General features: G+C 39.5%; 1 protein-coding gene across 1 annotated transcript; it reads left to right on the plus strand.

Annotated features, from left to right (window-relative positions):
• The first annotated feature begins 2,269 nt into the window (after nt 1–2,269).
• LOC306735371 (calpain-1 catalytic subunit-like) lies at nt 2,270–15,001 on the plus strand. Its single transcript, XM_079216831.1, has 21 exons — nt 2,270–2,292; nt 3,370–3,624; nt 4,699–4,768; nt 4,848–4,966; nt 5,297–5,430; nt 5,568–5,742; nt 6,707–6,781; nt 7,280–7,365; nt 8,012–8,086; nt 8,716–8,873; nt 10,023–10,180; nt 10,915–11,120; nt 11,220–11,259; nt 11,374–11,442; nt 12,428–12,485; nt 12,607–12,668; nt 12,780–12,848; nt 12,995–13,073; nt 14,059–14,175; nt 14,321–14,373; nt 14,534–15,001. The coding sequence occupies exons 2-21, from the start codon at nt 3,388–3,390 to the stop codon at nt 14,558–14,560; spliced, it is 2,067 nt and encodes a 688-aa protein (XP_079072957.1). The 5' UTR covers nt 2,270–2,292; nt 3,370–3,387; the 3' UTR covers nt 14,561–15,001.
• The last annotated feature ends 1,728 nt before the right edge of the window (nt 15,002–16,729 follow it).

Raw genomic sequence — 16,729 nt, forward strand, 5'->3', positions numbered from 1 at the left:
AATGCAGGACTTTACCTTGTAACAGGCTATTTTTAAATTGTTGTATTGCTATTTTTTCTTCGTGAGCGGTCTGAAGAGTCCGAACACTTTCCCACTGAATGTCCTAATTTCAACAGCAAGTGTAAACTATATAGACTTTAACTTCGGGGCTGGCAGTTTTTAGCCATGCTCAACAACTATTGAATTGCCACAACATATTATACAGAGATTCATTCATGTATTCTAACCCCCATTTCAATTAAAAACAGCACTGTAATTCTGTCTATGAGAAGTTAGCCCAGCCTAACTTGCGACTGAATGGAAATGGGAATCATTTTTTTTTGCTTTGTTTCTAACTGTTACGTCATCTCTCTTTTTTATATTATAACTGCTTTCATTGTTTCTGTTTTCACCATGTAAAGTGCCTTTGAAGCGCTATACAAATCATTTTCCTAAAGTCTACAGAGCATCCACAAGATGGCGCCATGGGCTACAAACATGGGTCTGCAAAACCTCGCTCAGGCCAACTTAAGCGTACTCCAGTGTTGCCAGTTGGAATCACAATGGCGCTGTTGGTTATCTTCCTGGGTTGGCTGTCAGCCATTGAGAGCAGTCTGCATCCCTTCCCTCTGTTCTTCGAGAACACGAGTGAGGTGGCTCACACCTTGCATACATGCCAGCGTGGCTCCCAAGAACAGTAGTGAAGATCCCTGAGACCAAGGATCTATGCCACTAGTCCAGGCCCTGGACTAGTGGCATAGCAGCCTCTGCAATACTCAGAGCTGGAGGCAGACAGCCTGTGAAATATGTGAAAACAAGTATAGTTATTAATGCATCTGAGCTCATCCTTCTGGAGAAATGGAGTTTAGCACTGCTTCCTTTCCAGAGAAGTACTCTATTATTACTATTTTCCTGCAGATGACTTTGGAGAATAAACATGATTAACCGCTTTACCTATTGAAGGAGTCGATGTGTCCTGACACTTTGACACCTGACACCCGACCACGCCATTGAACAACACTATTGTATTGTCTGCTGGGCTTTCCTGTTCGCACAGTGATCAGGCATTAAAGACTCCTGTCTGTGAGACGTTATACCAGTAACTGTGAAACAAAGGGGTCAAAATACAAAGTAGAAGCATACAGCGAAAAAAAGTGATTTTGATCCTGTGTGCAAAGCACGAAATGAAGAACCATGAAGCTATACAACAGCAAGACAACATCCAGACAAAGGGAACAGTACACCTAGATAGAGCGTCTTTGTTCACAATGTACCTACAGTGACCTATTTCCCCACATGCACCAAAGCTTCATCTTTACTTCATCTCGTCCTTTTTTAAATATACATTTTTGAATTGTAAGAATTTTTTTTGTTTTGTTTAAATTATGAAAAATATTTATTTCCAGCTCATAAAGCTGGTCAAACTTCATATGAAATCATTTCTGACAGTAAGTGGACTGATATAAGTTGATAATGTTCATAATTAGACTCTTACTGCTTCCAGTTTCGGTTCATGATGGCTGACACACAAGCACCATTTTGGATCTATTATCCATCCATCTGTGAATCAATAATTGCCAAGTCAAAAAGGACATATTGGCTGATGCTACTTGTTTATTAATGGAAACACAGACACAGGGTATAAAAGGTTCATGTGAAGACAAACCTGACTTAATCTCAGTACTAAGACCTTTTGTACACACCGCCAGCCAACAGCCATTCGTACTGCAAGCAGCCAGCTCCGGTCATGTGACAGCGTCTTGTCTTTGCTATTCATTGACAACCGCTGTAAACACGCAATAAGCACAACACACCAGCTCAAGCTTCACGCCATGAATTTGAACTTTCATGCCATGAATATGAAACTCTGATGACGTCCACCTCTTTCTGGGTGCTTTGTGTCATTAGCTCCTACATGAGGCCCTCCATCACATCAAATGCATTATAATTATAATTTTACCGAATTATAAAAACTAAATCACAGCAACCATGTGATGATTACATTATTTACAAATGAAAGTATGTATATCAGAAAGGTTATACAACAACTAATTCCCTCCCTCCCTCCCTCCCGCCCTCCCCCTCCGCCTCCCCCTCCCTGTCTGCCAGGATGTAGCTTCCAGCGGTATGAGATTACGCAGCAGGTAACCACAAATGTCAGCCAAAGATGATCTGACATAGCTTGTTCAGAAAAGTACACGTTGCTGCCCGGTGGCCTCGGGCGTTTACAGTCCAGGCGCTTTAAAAGGGACGAGAGCTCTCTGCCTCTCACCTGCAGATCCACTCACACCTTTCCTCCTACGACCTGCTGAGGTAAGATCTTCATATGCCGATTATATTTTTTTAAACAGGTGGATTCAGATTTCCAATGTATATTGCTGCATATTGATTGTCACATAGCCTAATGCAATTATTGCTGCAGCAAACCAATTTGAACATTTTCACATTTTAAGAGACTGAAGTGTACACATGCTCTCTAGTCTTAAGAATAAATGCAGTACATATTACTTTATATATGGTGATGTGCTATGAAGATTTTTTTTGATATCCTATATTATCACTACTTAAATCACGAATACTATGACTGTAATGTGCTTTATAAATTACATTTTCTATTGGACGGCATTTCTTTTTGTTTTTGTCTCCCGTAAAAGTTGTAGAATATGTTTGTTACAGAGAACAAAGGGTCACTGAATGTTTGATGCGTTTTAAAATAATATGAATAATGTTCTATGGGTATATATTCATCTCATGGTCAAGAGTAAAATCTTTAACAAAAGTAAAAGATAAAAGAGAACAAAAATTATGTTTACTCCTACTTAGATATAATATATCTTATGACCTAATAGACAAAGACATATTTACATAGACAAATGTTATTATTACTCATAATGTATTATAGATTTGAATAATTATAGGCTGTAATTCCAAATATAGCCTATCCTTTGTGTTTGATTTGTAGATGGTGTTGCACTTTTTCTTCCCCTTATCATTATTATTATTATTTTTATGTAGGAGAGCAAACAACATTTATTTAATTTTCGATCCTTTCCATTCATCTTCATTTTCTGCACTTGAACTTTGGGGTACTTGATCTCCCAACTGCAGACTTGTCCTTTTGATTCAATTTCAGCCAATGTCCTTTTATTTCATCTTTATCTATATATTGCAAATTGTTTATTTCACATTGATTGCTGCTGGAGACATCAGGGAATGAGAGAGTGTCTTTTGTTCGTCCTTCAAAGCAGAGATCCACAGACTTGTCGAGCCCATATGGCAAGAACCATGACGCTGTTCTGGCCTCATGTGGAGGTCCAAAACCCAACCTTTACCCTCTGTTGGCCTTTACTTTCTCACTCCTCTAAATCTGGTTCTCACTTTCCTTAACAGAGCCTGAACACTGCAGCAATGCCTCCTCCCGGTGTGTGTCTGAACATTATGGAGGCTCGTCAAAAGCAGAAAGGTTATGGGAGCTTCGCCAACCCCGACAAGTTCCTCAACCAAGACTACCAGGAGCTGAAGCAATACTGCGTCCTCCGAGGAGTGAGGTACATCGACGACATGTTCCCCCCCGACTGCATCTCCATCGGCGAAGGCATACTGAGCACCTCTGACCTGGCCCGCGTGGAGTGGCTGAGGCCAATGGTGGGTGTTTGTGCAGGTTTAAAGCAGAAGAGAACCGGTATCACAGTGAACGTGAATGTTTCATCAAGCATGTGATTTGCAGTGGTCTGTTAGCAGCAGAGAGCTCAACCACTTTTAACTCGCAATGATGAGTCGTGACCAAACTGACTGACAGGTAAGAGTTGTTAAGTGTGTGTGTGGAGTAGTTTAGAAGTTAATTTTTTACATTTTTGAAAGCCATGCTGGCTGCTGGTTAAGGCTATGCGTACAGTTTATTTAATTGACATGACCAATATTAACACACCACTTTGATAGTTTATGTTTATGGGCTGTACGACATTGTTGAGGGCCGGAAAAGGAACTCAAACGTATATTTAAAAAATGTTTTAAAGTCATGGCATTTTTTACATTTTCTTTAGACCCTCTGTCTTAAAAAAAACAGCAACACCTTCCCCTTAAGTAGCCAAAAACGACTACAGTATAATAATATTAATTCATTAATGACTAAATAACTAAGTGTCTTGGTTGCAGTTGTGCTAGCTCTAGGATGGACAGACAATAAAAAATGCCTTTGAAATGAAGTGACTGATCATACTAGAATCCATAATGCAAATACAGTCATGTACAATCATGTTTGATTTCTTTAGGCATATATCATAACTTCCCCCCCCCCCCCCTCCCCAAAATAAATAAAAAAACATGTTAGGTATCAAATTAAACATAAAAATCAGGCCTACAATAAGAAATAATCCCCATTTACAACCTCTAAACACAACTCAAACAATAGGGTTAGGGTGAGGGCTTAAAGGGCTACACAGGAAACTGTTGTAACTCTACTGTAAATGTCACATCTACCCCACAGTGATAAGGGTTCTGGCCTGAGGACATCAATGTCAATATTGAGTTATAGTGACAGCAACACCTACTGGCAACAAAAGCTTAAATGTATGTTGTGTGTGTGTGGTTTACACTTAATATACAGCTATATATATATATATATATATATATATATATATATATATATATACACACAATGCACCAGCACCAGCGACGTGTGGTACGGTTGTTTTTGACTCGTTTACTTTCTCGTTTCAGAAAATTGCTCCTCATCCAAACTTCATACTTGACGGCATCTCAAGGTTCGACTTTGGTCAAGGAATACTCGGTAGGAATATTTCTTCATACGTCATTATTGTTTGTTGGGCCTTTACCAACTCAATGACCTCTTTGTTTTTCCGCCCCAGGAGACTGCTGGTTTCTTGCGTCTATTGGAGCTCTGACTTTCAAGCAAAAAATCCTTGAAAAAGTTGTCCCTATTGACCAATCATTTGATGAAAAATACTGCGGGCTGTTCCACTTCCGGGTAAATACTAACAGCACAAGTGGATATTATTTGTTATTGATATACAGTACCCAAATTCTTGCACTTTACATTTTTGGCAATATAATTTTCCTGTGAATAACAATGTAAAAAAATGAATAATTTGTGTATGTATATATATATATATATGTATATATATATATATATATATATATATATATATATATATATATATATATATATATATATATATATATATATATATATACATATATATATATGTATTTTTTTATATGCATATTATATTACTTGGTAGATGGATCTTATTATATATATTTTTTATTATTTTTTATTCCCTTCTCTTATTTTCAGTTCTGGAGATTTGGAAAATGGGTGGATGTCGTCATTGATGACAAGCTTCCAACAATCAATGGGAGACTAATCTTCGTTTACTCCAAAGACGAAAATGAGTTCTGGCCCGCTTTGCTGGAGAAAGCTTATGCAAAGTATGAAAAAAAAGTGCATTGTTTCTCAGCCATGAATGTGTTTTGTTAGCATGTGTTGTTAGCATGTTTTGTCTTCGTTTGTTAGCATGTATCTGGAGAATCTGCGCTAATAATATCACATCCCCGCCCTGTGACAGAGTGTGTGGTTCCTATACCGACATGATCTCCGGGACTCCTGCAGAGGCCATGATGGACTTCACAGGTGGTGTTCACATGTGCATCCAGCTGTCAGATCCCCCGTCCAACCTGTGGGAGCTGATGTGCAGAGCAGGCCAGTCCTTGTCTCTGATGGGCTGTGGTACACCTCAAGGGGTACGTATACAAACACACCAGTCAAAACCACCACTGCCTGCTTCTTTTCCATCGATGTTGCAGACTGCACACGTGCTTTTTAGAGAGATGCGGAACAATGAAGTACATTTGAACATAAATAAAAGTTCAAGTAAAGACCAGCACTGGAGGCCAAAACAGATTCAGTGCATCCGCATAAGATGAACGAAACTCATTTCTTGAAATGTGGAGAACGGATGATCATATTCTTCAGATATGTTAAAGAAACAGGTTTCACTAAAATTCTACAGTGACTGACATGACAAACCGGTCTGACATTGACGTCAGAGCTGTGGATTGATGCACCCCACATGTTCTCAGACGAAATGTGTACTATTATTCTTAGAAAGGTCTTCTCCTAATAAGCTAAGGCCATACCTTTACTCTGCCATCAAAAGGACTTCTTTTTACAGTCCTGTTACTGTACGTGAACGGACATGATCCACTTGACGGGGGCGGCTTCAACCAAATGTTCTTTTCCTGTGTGCATTAGTTTTCTCATCCCAAGCAGCCATGACTGTTTCTCGTTGTTTGACTAGACTGCACAGGGTCGCCCGAGGAACTCCACATCTCGTTGGAGTTTGTCATAAGCTTTGAGGAGACTACGTCTTTCATTAAAAGAAAATGACTTTCTTTCTGCCGTCTTGATTCCAATGCACACGCAGCAGCAGAGTCAGGTAGCCAGCCGGAAGCAGAAGATTGATTTGCAAGTTATTTAAACTGCATTTGTACAGGAACACGGTTGATCACTGTAACCTTAGTCACTGTAAATGGTTTCCTCTGTAAGAAAAGACTAACTTTCTCTTTGGCCTGACGGCTAACTAGAGGCGGACCGCCACAAGCATCCAAGCAACAGCCTTGACAATGACACAATGTGACCAGTTGACACACACATATGACTTCACAAAAGCTTTGTTTTTGAAGAAATGTTTTGTTTTGCTTGCAGGAGACATCTGCCAACAACATATTGGCAAATGGATTGGTCCAAGGCCACGCCTACAGTGTCACCGGTGTGAAACAGGTGAAGAATTACACTTAAAGGACTAGTGTGTAGGATGTATTGGTATCTATGAAGCCCCTCTGCTCGCCCCCCGCTCTCCAAGCATTAGGGAGGAGTACGGTGACCTTCTTTAGAGCCAGTGTTTGTTTTGTCAACCCTCACTGTAGAAACATGGGGGTGCACCATGTCATACTCCGTGAGGACCCACACCCTATGTAGACGTAACCGACTTATTCTATGGTAACAAAACCACAGCGATTCTCAGTTTCATGTGATAATACACTATTGAAAAATATTATATTCTGTCAGCCAATAACTCCCCCTCGTTCCTACACACTGCTCCCATTGCACTTGGAATTGGAAGTAATAAAACAACAAACACTTTTCTGTTCGTGATCATAAAGAAATTAGGGAAAGTAGGTGTTTAAATCGCAAATGATTTATGGAATAATTTATTGCCTTTTTGAAATTTATGGAACCAAACTATGGTGCTGTCTCCCCATGCCGATTGCTGGTTAGACGATGAGCCAAGGGAAACAACTCAACCTGGTGCGTTTGTGGAACCCCTGGGGAAAAGGAGAGTGGACTGGAGACTGGAGTGACCGGTGAGAAGGACTTCCTCAAAGCGACTGTTTTACAGAGACACAGCTCTCATTTGCAGTAATATCGAGATTATTTTCCAATGACAAGATAAATTAAGAGTTCATTACTGTCAGACACACAAACACACATTTCTAAAAGATGTATTTCACCACTTTTTATGTCTACTTTTTGCTGAAAGCCAACAGGTTGGTAACAAGCAAGATTTTTTTCATAATATAACCACTTCACTTGAAGTGCACTTCACGGTAGATTCCTGGAATACGGTGAAGGGGCCTCTCGAAAGGGAGCATGAGCGCCAGGGGCTTTATGCTTTTTAGAAATATCATCTCTATAGTGGTCTTTGTGGTATGTTCCTGTAGGTAACATGAAAGACTTGAAAAGGTCATTTTGAAAAGGTGCGTGAGAAGCCTATAGAAAAACTCCTCTGAAAAGATCCCCAGTGAATTCTAAACTGGTTTTGCCAGTTACAGTGAAGTAAGGTCTTCTGCCTTAAAGGCAGATTAAATTACCCCCTGCTCTGTATTTGCATATTAGTCGAGTAGAACATTGAGAGGCCCCCTTTCTGAGCCTGAGGACATGTGTTACAACATGTCTCTGAAGGTCCTGAGTCGACTAACACATACTCCAACTTGACAAATTGTCTTCAAGGTCCTCCCTGTGGCAAACCATGAATGCCAACGATCGTGACATGTGCCTTTCAGTTGCTGATGACGGAGAGTTTTGGTAAGAAAATGCTATCTTTTCTAAGCATGTCTGTGTTTTCTGTCCCACGCTCGCATACACACAGTAGCAACTCCAGTAACAACTAGACGTCTCATCTCGTGAGTAAAGAGAAGACGTTCAAATCAGGATGTAAAAAGTATAAAATAAATAACAAAGTGCTGTCCCATTCACATTTAAACCATGTCAAGCCCTCACAGTCTCTCATGTCAGTAAGTCCCTGAGGGTTCAGGGTTTGAGGCCTTAGGGGGCATTGGGTAATTATGTTAAAAAGAACATCTGCTACAGGATTGCAAAACATTCTTCAGAGACAAAGCACCTTGTGCAATTGGTCTGTTTGTCTTTACTTCACAAACTTGCAAGTTCCCAAACACACAGAGGAAGCTGTTAAGTCGTTAAGTAGACAGGTACATGTACGTTGGCTGCGTTTGTGAATATACGATTATATCTGCACCTCTTATGGAATTGAATTTCTCCAAAAGGGACTAATAAATACTTCCTACTCTAGCTGATACAGAAGGAATATTGTGTCTTAATGAATATACTGTATTTATCACGATTAGGGTTTCATAGTTTCAGCATCACAACCAGAGGAAAGATTTGTTCTCAAAATGAATCTCTGATGTCATCAGGATGACCCTGGAGGACTTCTGTAAGTTCTACACCGATCTGGACATCTGCTCCCTGTCTCCCGACTTCCTTGATGGAAACTCTTGTCACTGGAATACCACCATGTATGACGGCAGATGGGTTGCAGGCACAACTGCCGGGGGATGCATGAATAACAGAGGTACTTCCAGGATATCTGAACTTGAATCTAATAAAATATGATATTATTTGTCACACCATGTCATAGATAAGACTCGTTCCTACAGAATCATTATGTTCTTTCTAAAGACACAGTGGAGTGATGTCGACTTGAACACAGTGAAGTCGCTCTCCCCGTGTGTTGTTATCAGAGCTTTGCTGTGCTTTGTGTACACAGCCTGGCTGGCCGTGTCTTTTAGTGCATGTGAGCCTGACCTCTCACTAGCTAACGCACGGCTGCCGCTCTTTACTACACTCATACGGCGGTTACAGCAGATCGCGTCAAAAACCAATGGGTGACCAATTCAGCACTGTTGCTGCCGTCGCCATGTTGAGAGCTGTGTGGAGGCAATCAACATTTTAATAATCCCTCTGAAATTATGAACATTAAATCTGTGTTTGATTAAATGTTAATGAATTGAAAGAAACCTTTGTGAATGTGTTCTGCATGAATGGTGAGGTTGATGTGGCTGTTTATAGTCTATAAACAGCCACATCTGGATAAGCTGTTAAGCTAGTAGCTCTACTAGAGCTACTAGCTTAACATAGTTTATCCAGCGTTGCATAGCTGAGCTATACGCTAAGATAGAACTGCTTAATTAGCTGTGGATGTTTTTAAGACTGGTGGAGACTGTTGTTGGTCGTACATTTGCTCAAATTCAAGCGCAAGCTAACAAGCAACAAAAGTCAAACAAGCTAGTGCGTCAAATTCCCAATTCCAGCGCAGAGGGCAGGACAACGTATTAAAGCACCACAAAGTGTGATTACGACAAGACTAGTCCGTAACATTACTTCAGTTTACACGTTCCCTTATCTTGTTCACACCAATAAAGAACATGCAGTAAAAGCAGGACAGTTCAAATCTGCTATACAAATAGGTGCGTCATGCAACTTTATTACACAACTCATGCAACTACTTGACTCTGCATCTTATATGCAAACAATTCACAAATGCTTCATTACAAGCTCCAACTTGATGAGATTGATGACCGTTCAACTTGCCTTGCTTTCAACTTAATCTTTTATTTCCATCAGTAGCCTAATACCCAATAACAATTGATTTTAATGTTGATAATCAAATCACTCACCCTACTCTTTTCAAATATATCCTCCCTCTCTCTCTCTCTTTCAGACAGTTACTGGACTAATCCACAGTATCGGGTCAAGATTAGCGGTGAATATTCGGGGAACGTCGGCGAGAAAAATGTGCTGATATCGCTCATGCAAAAACCCGACAAGAGGAACAGACACCTGGTTGAAAATCTCCACATTGGAATCTCTGTATTTGAGGTAAATATTACTCTTTATTGTATCTGTCACAGTATGAGGACTTTTATGGATATGTCGTGCAAGTAGCAGACGTGGAAGGTATCTGGTTGATGAAGAGTATGTCCCTTCTCCTTCTTTATTATATCTCCATTAAGCTGACGTTGCACATTCAAAAGTAACGCAATGAGGACGTAAAGCTATGGGTCCAATTAGGGAACTGTACGTGTGTCTGTGAGTCAGTAGGATAAGAATCATTGTGGGTTGTAAGAATTTAGGAAGAATGTAAACAATAAAGAGAATGAACAAATGACTCAATCAGCTAACGAGGGTTTTTAACATTAAATCATTGACAGAACATCTCAGGTTTTCCAAGGATTTATAGTCTGAGGAGTTAAAGGAAGACGGCAGTAAATCAAATGTAAACACAGTAAACGGACGATCACAGTCAAAGTCCACGCAGCCGTTTGTAGGTCAGACATTAAAGCATCAAGGCAGGTTTAAGTCTTGGTCAGAGACTGCTTTTAATTTACAGTGACTGTATGTACTTGTAATGATACATTATTTGAACTGGAAGTTAATTTATTGAATTGCTTTTTGTCCCCAACATGCACTCATCTTCCACTCAAGGTGAAGGAACAAGTAAGAAACAACTTCCTAGCGATTCCAAATCAATACTGAATACATCTTCTCCATCCATATCTCTGGTAAAAGACATGAACTGCAAAAGGAACTGAATTATCTATCTATCACTACAGCACAAGGCACAGAAGGGGAAGTTCCCGGCATCTTTCTTCAGCCAGAAACCTGCTGCCCAAACTAAAACCTACATGAACGCACGCGAGGTGATGGAGTACTTTTCGCTGAAGCCTGGCGAATACCTGATTGTGCCGTCTACCTTCAAAGCCAATGAGACGGCCTCCTTCATGCTGACCATCATCACCAAGGCGGAGACTCATAGCTAGTATGCTCACTCAATCACCCCAAAGTATTCTGCATGCTATGTGTCCCACATGAATGGTATTTAAAACACACTCATGCGTCTTTGTCTTTTCCCCGGCAGTGAGAATTCTGGTGACCAAAAAGACGAGCCAGTTAAAACGGTGTGCACACTTTAATAATATCGCAATGTTGTCGGTGTTCTTAACTGTACTTAATGTGAGATATGTTTTGACAAAATTATGATCTCATCCACTTTCTCTTCTTTTAATTCCCAGCTCAAAAAGACCCCAAATGCGCTAGAAGACAAGAGCAAGATAACCTTTTTCCGCCAGAACTCTGACAAGGTAATATTTATATTCGCTAACTAGCATAATTTCATTGAGTTTCCCTCTTATTAAAAATTCATGAGAAAATTCACAATTTTCAATACATTCTTTTAATATGAACAATGGGTCAAATCAGAGTACGAGGGGTAGGAACATAATAGATGATTTTCACCTGACAGTTCCCCTCAGCATTATGGAGCATTTTATGTCATTTTTATTTCAGCTAAATTTTGTTTAACGGACCATAACTTTTGGGTCATACAACCTCAATTTGTCATTTCCAGCCACAGCGGTTTAAAAAAATTTACAAAAATCTACCTGAACCAACTTCCCAGCACCCAACAGCAGACAAACAAGGTCAGCGGATATCTGGTGAACATAATGTGGAGCATTTCACAGCTAACGGGCCAGCTATGTACCTCAGAAGATGGTGAAGACCAAAAGAGAGCTAAAAGCTAGTAAAAGTACTGTAGATTAAAACAATTGGTAGCACTTTATAATAAGTGCACACTATTGAGTTTTAGTAAAGCATGAATAAACAATGAATTCATCATTTATAAAGCATTATTCCAACATGAAAACTCATTAGTAACTCATTCATAAACACAGTTATAAATGTTTCATTCTTGATTAATAAGCTTGGGTTTCATACTTTATAAATGATGGATTCCCCATTTGTAAATGAAGTATTCAGGACATATAGATGATTAATAAGATCATTTGTAAAGTGTTAGTAAATGATAAAAACAATGCTGCAATTCATGATTAATTCAGAGTTACTACTCGTTAGTTAAGCATGTTCTGTGACCTAATCTAAAGTGACGACTATTCATGCCTTACAAAGCATTGATACATCTCATGATGAATTCAGTAGTTACTACTCAAAAATCATCCATCTGAAAAACACAGACCCTTCAGCCCGCCCTCCAAAGCCACTCCCCCTTTTAAGCTTCCGAGAAAGTTCCCCAAAGTATTCTACATCTTGTTTTCCTTCCATTTCCAGTATGAAGAAGTGGATGCCGAGCAGCTCCAGATGCTGCTAAATGAAAAAATCCTGAAAGGTTTGGACTGTAAAATAATATTAACAGGGTTGACAAAGAGCAGAACAATGCCATTGTTATAGTTGTGAATGATATCTCTTAAGTCTCAAACTAAGTTTTCTTCTTGTTTATGTTTTCTTAGGAGACTTGAAATCTGGAGGCTTCAGCATTGATGCCTGTCGCAGCATGGTTGCTCTGATGGATGTATCCTCTTGTGATGATGTGACATTGATTATGATCTGATATAACTTACACACACATATATGTGTTTGTTTAACACACATGAACAGCTCTGATACCTCAATGTTGGGTCAGACATCCATCTCCGGCAAACTGAATGGTGAGGAATTTATTCGTCTGTGGAAGAAGGTCGCCACGTACAAGGTAAAAGGTCCAGGTTAAACACCCAAAAATATATTTACATGCATTACCGTACATCCGCCTCTTCGTTCTACTAATACATGTGCATCTAAATATATAGATATGGAGGATCAACCTGATCATCGTTGTTGTTTTCTGCATTCAAACAGGACATTTTCTTCCTCACTGATGTTTCACGAACTGGAACACTGTCACTGAATGAGCTGAGGAACGCTTTCCAAGCTTCGGGTAGACCGTTCATCCATCCCCTTGATTATAAATGCATCGGCACTCAACAACAATAACATATCATTGTGCCATTTAAAAGTCTGTGCCAAACTACACAGGGAAACATAATAAAGATGTGAACATGTGCACACGTGAAAAAAATACATGCAAAATAAATAAAACTGATATTAGATGAATTACAAAGACCTCTTCTACAAAATGCAGACATAGACTGAGGCAGTTTAGCTGAGCTAAGTAAACGGATACAAAATGGCTGCTACAGATGTTACATTGCATCCTGTTAGCTCTACTTTAAATTTCAGTTTGAGAAAAATAAGTGTGTTTCTGTTCTCTTTTTTGCCTGATAATAGCTCCCACCTTGTCTAAACTTTTTACGCTAAGCTCTGGCAAATATCACAAGACATGGAAATACATTTGGCCTCCTGCAAAACATCATTGTTTCGCTCTCTGCATCTTAATTACACAAAAATAGTGCACCAATATTTTGTTTAGGCTGCGTCACACACTGTGGAGTAAAAAGAAAAGGAACAAAACACTCTCCATTTCCTCCATGACAGCCACATGACATGGATGTCTGTGAGAGAGATAATTGTGTGTTTATAGAAGATTTCTCCTCTACAGACATACAGGTTAGGCAAGTTGGAACATGTATGCCGTTACAAGTCCTATTGTAAGGAAACTTCCCACGTTGTACGATGAAGATTTAAACCTGATTTGTATTTGACTTGTAACCGTGTTCAAGCTGATGATTTGTATGCAAAAAAACTGCAGTCTGCATTTAGTTCCAATCATTCTAATGATGTTTAGCAAACAAATGTAAAATATGTGGCAAGACCTTGTAAATATGTTTGTTTGATTCAGTTAAAATAAGGGAAAACGTGCATGTTTGGTGCCAATGTGCATTAGTGGTTAATTGTGTAAGTGCTGATATCAAACCAGGATGTTCCCAAACTCCCCTGAAGCTCTTGCTGTGTGTGTTGAACAGGAATGAGGATCAAGGATGACATGCTCAGTTTGATGGCGCTGCGCTACGGCGCCTCCTCTGGACACCTGACCCTGGAGAGTTTCATCAGTCTCATCCTCCGCTTGGACTGCATGTACAGTAAGTGACGTCAAGCGGCACATTTGCCTTGCAAATAGGTTCAAATGCACATCTTCAACTCCCAATTAGTAGATCCTGCGTGGTTAAAGATTGCTAACGTTTGTGGCATCAATGGTGTATTAACAATTTGCGTGTTTCTCAACAGAAATCTTCAAACAATTGTCTGATGGAAAAGACATGAATCTTCAAGAGTCAGAGGTAATGAAACACACTCTTCTTGTCAGAAGCATGTGTTGATCTAGTCTAAGACAGAGGAAATACATACTTGTCTCAGATAAAATGACATGATGTAACTTTATTATATATGTACTCGTTTCACTTTCACTTAATTCATTGTCTGTCTCTCCATCACTTTCAGTGGATGTACATTTCAATGTACACTTAACTCAACAAGGAAGATGGACGGAACAATTCCCCCGGAAATACAGGAGTAGATATTTCAAAAGAGTGTTTTCTTTCATTTATAACATTGCATGATGGATGGTGACAGGTAAATGTACTCGTAAAGCCCCTTTCTAGTCTTCTGGCCCCTCAATGCGCTTAAACGCTGCATGATAAAATATGTATTCCTCTGCGAATGAGCCCTTACACAGTATGTAACTAAAGGGTATTACGTAATAATGTGGAAACATAACACAACTCATCTTATTACATGGAGATGGATTCTTATTACGTGTCAATGGCTACTGAACTTTTTTGTATGTTTATCTTTTCTTCTTTCCAAAAATGAAGATATTATCCAAATGTCCGTTTCATATTTCAGCACATGACATGGGCTCATTTTCACTGCAAAGACTATGTTGGCCATTTTTATTTTTTTTTACCACTAGACCAGTTTCTCATAAAAATAAAACTCTAACTTGTCAAAATGTGTGTACCTGATGATTTGGGTTGGGCAACTTTTTCGTTTATCAACCGCCTGTTCACTGCACATTTCAATCACGTATCAATTAGTGTTAGTACAACATGTGTGTTTACTTAAATGTACCTTTAGTGATGCACCATGTTATAAAGGGTGTTTAGATAAACAATGTGTAGAATTCAAGTTTTCATGAAGACTGACACTCAAATGTTCACAGATTTGTGTTGCACCACTGCCCCCTTGTGGCGGAAAATAGCACAAGGCGCAATCTGAGGATTATCAAAATCTGAATCATCTATTTTGGCAAAGAATAGTCATTTTGGTGCAGAGCACAAAGAGTACTTGAATAAATGATTAATGTAACAGGTTGCTTTATTTAGATGAAGTATATCGATATGACGGCATATACAGCATATACAGCATACACAGCGTGCTTGGGTTCACATTGGTAGTGATGACATTTACATGTTAAAAACAGTGTGTATTCAAACTATAAAATATATTATATACAGGCACAGTAGATGCTTAATGTTGCAGGGTTATTGCTAGGGATGGGTATCGTTTGGGTTTTATCCGATACCGGTGCTAAACCGATACTTTTAAAACGATACCGGTGCCTAAACGGTGCCTGAACCGTTACTTTTTTATTGCCAAGGCAATTTTTTTTCTTCAAATTGAACAATATATTAACTGTTTAAAGTATACTAGAAATATAAATAAATACATACACAATGTACTTGACTTCAAACTACAGCTTCAAACCTTTTAACTTCAAACTATAAACAATATATATTTCAAAAGAACAGACACAAGCATCAAGTGGCCTGATGGGACCGTGTGCAACAGAACTCAGACACTGTTGGATCCTAAAACTGCTGCTTTACTGGACTACACGTCATCATTCATATCAACTTGAGAGATTTGTTCCATCAAGCCGAGGATGGACGTTCAAAAGCTCGTGCTCGTGTCTGCAGCGATCTCTGTGTGCGCGCGCTGTGTGTGTGTGTGTGAGCGCTGGAAGCCCCGCCCCCTCGAGCCCCGCTCTGCATGCAGGCAGACAGAGAGCAGAGCAGCAGTGTGCTCTGATCCGCGCTATTTTAATAATCGTTTTTAGCATTCGGGCACCTTGCTACCTTTTTAGTATTTATATACCGTGCAACTTTACAGAGTAGTGTAAAAAAAAAAGTATTTAAATTTCTCAGGCACCGGAAGGAAGCACCGAAATCTGCGTTTCGGTCCGGTAGGTACCGGACGTGTTGGAACCGGTGCCAATATGGCACCGGTTCTCGGTACCCAACCCTAGTTATTGCTCCTGACACTGAGTGACTTGTGAGTGTTCAGAGTGACCACCTGTGGAAACAAACGTTTTTTTTTACAGTGTTCTGTTGTTATATTATTATTATATATATTATAAAATAATATAATGCAACCTGTTCCAACTTCTCCTTCTCAGATGTCCATATATTAGTGTTGCACTTCTGCCCTCTTGTGGATGAATACAGTACAGAGTGGAATCTGAGGATTTTTCCTGAACATCTAAAAATAGAATGATAGATTTTCTGGCTCCATGCAGGGACATCTTTCTGGCTTACCTGCCTTAAAGAAAAAAAAGACAAAAAAAGGTTTGAGAACCGCTGACATAGTGTGACATTGTTTTACTTGTCTTGAGTAAACATAAGACATCGTCGGCCT

This window comes from Taurulus bubalis (assembly GCF_910589615.1).
Source record: "Taurulus bubalis genome assembly, chromosome: 4".
Lineage (NCBI taxonomy): Eukaryota > Metazoa > Chordata > Actinopteri > Perciformes > Cottidae > Taurulus > Taurulus bubalis.

Bases quoted from the DNA above. Each gene is read 5' to 3' on its own strand.
- LOC306735371 (XM_079216831.1), top strand. From the start codon at position 3,388: ATGCCTCCTCCCGGTGTGTGTCTGAACATTATGGAGGCTCGTCAAAAG. The intron at 10,181-10,914 runs GTAAATATTACT...CTATCACTACAG, and splicing joins TTGGAATCTCTGTATTTGAG to CACAAGGCACAGAAGGGGAA. The intron at 12,486-12,606 runs GTTTGGACTGTA...ATGTTTTCTTAG, and splicing joins AAATGAAAAAATCCTGAAAG to GAGACTTGAAATCTGGAGGC.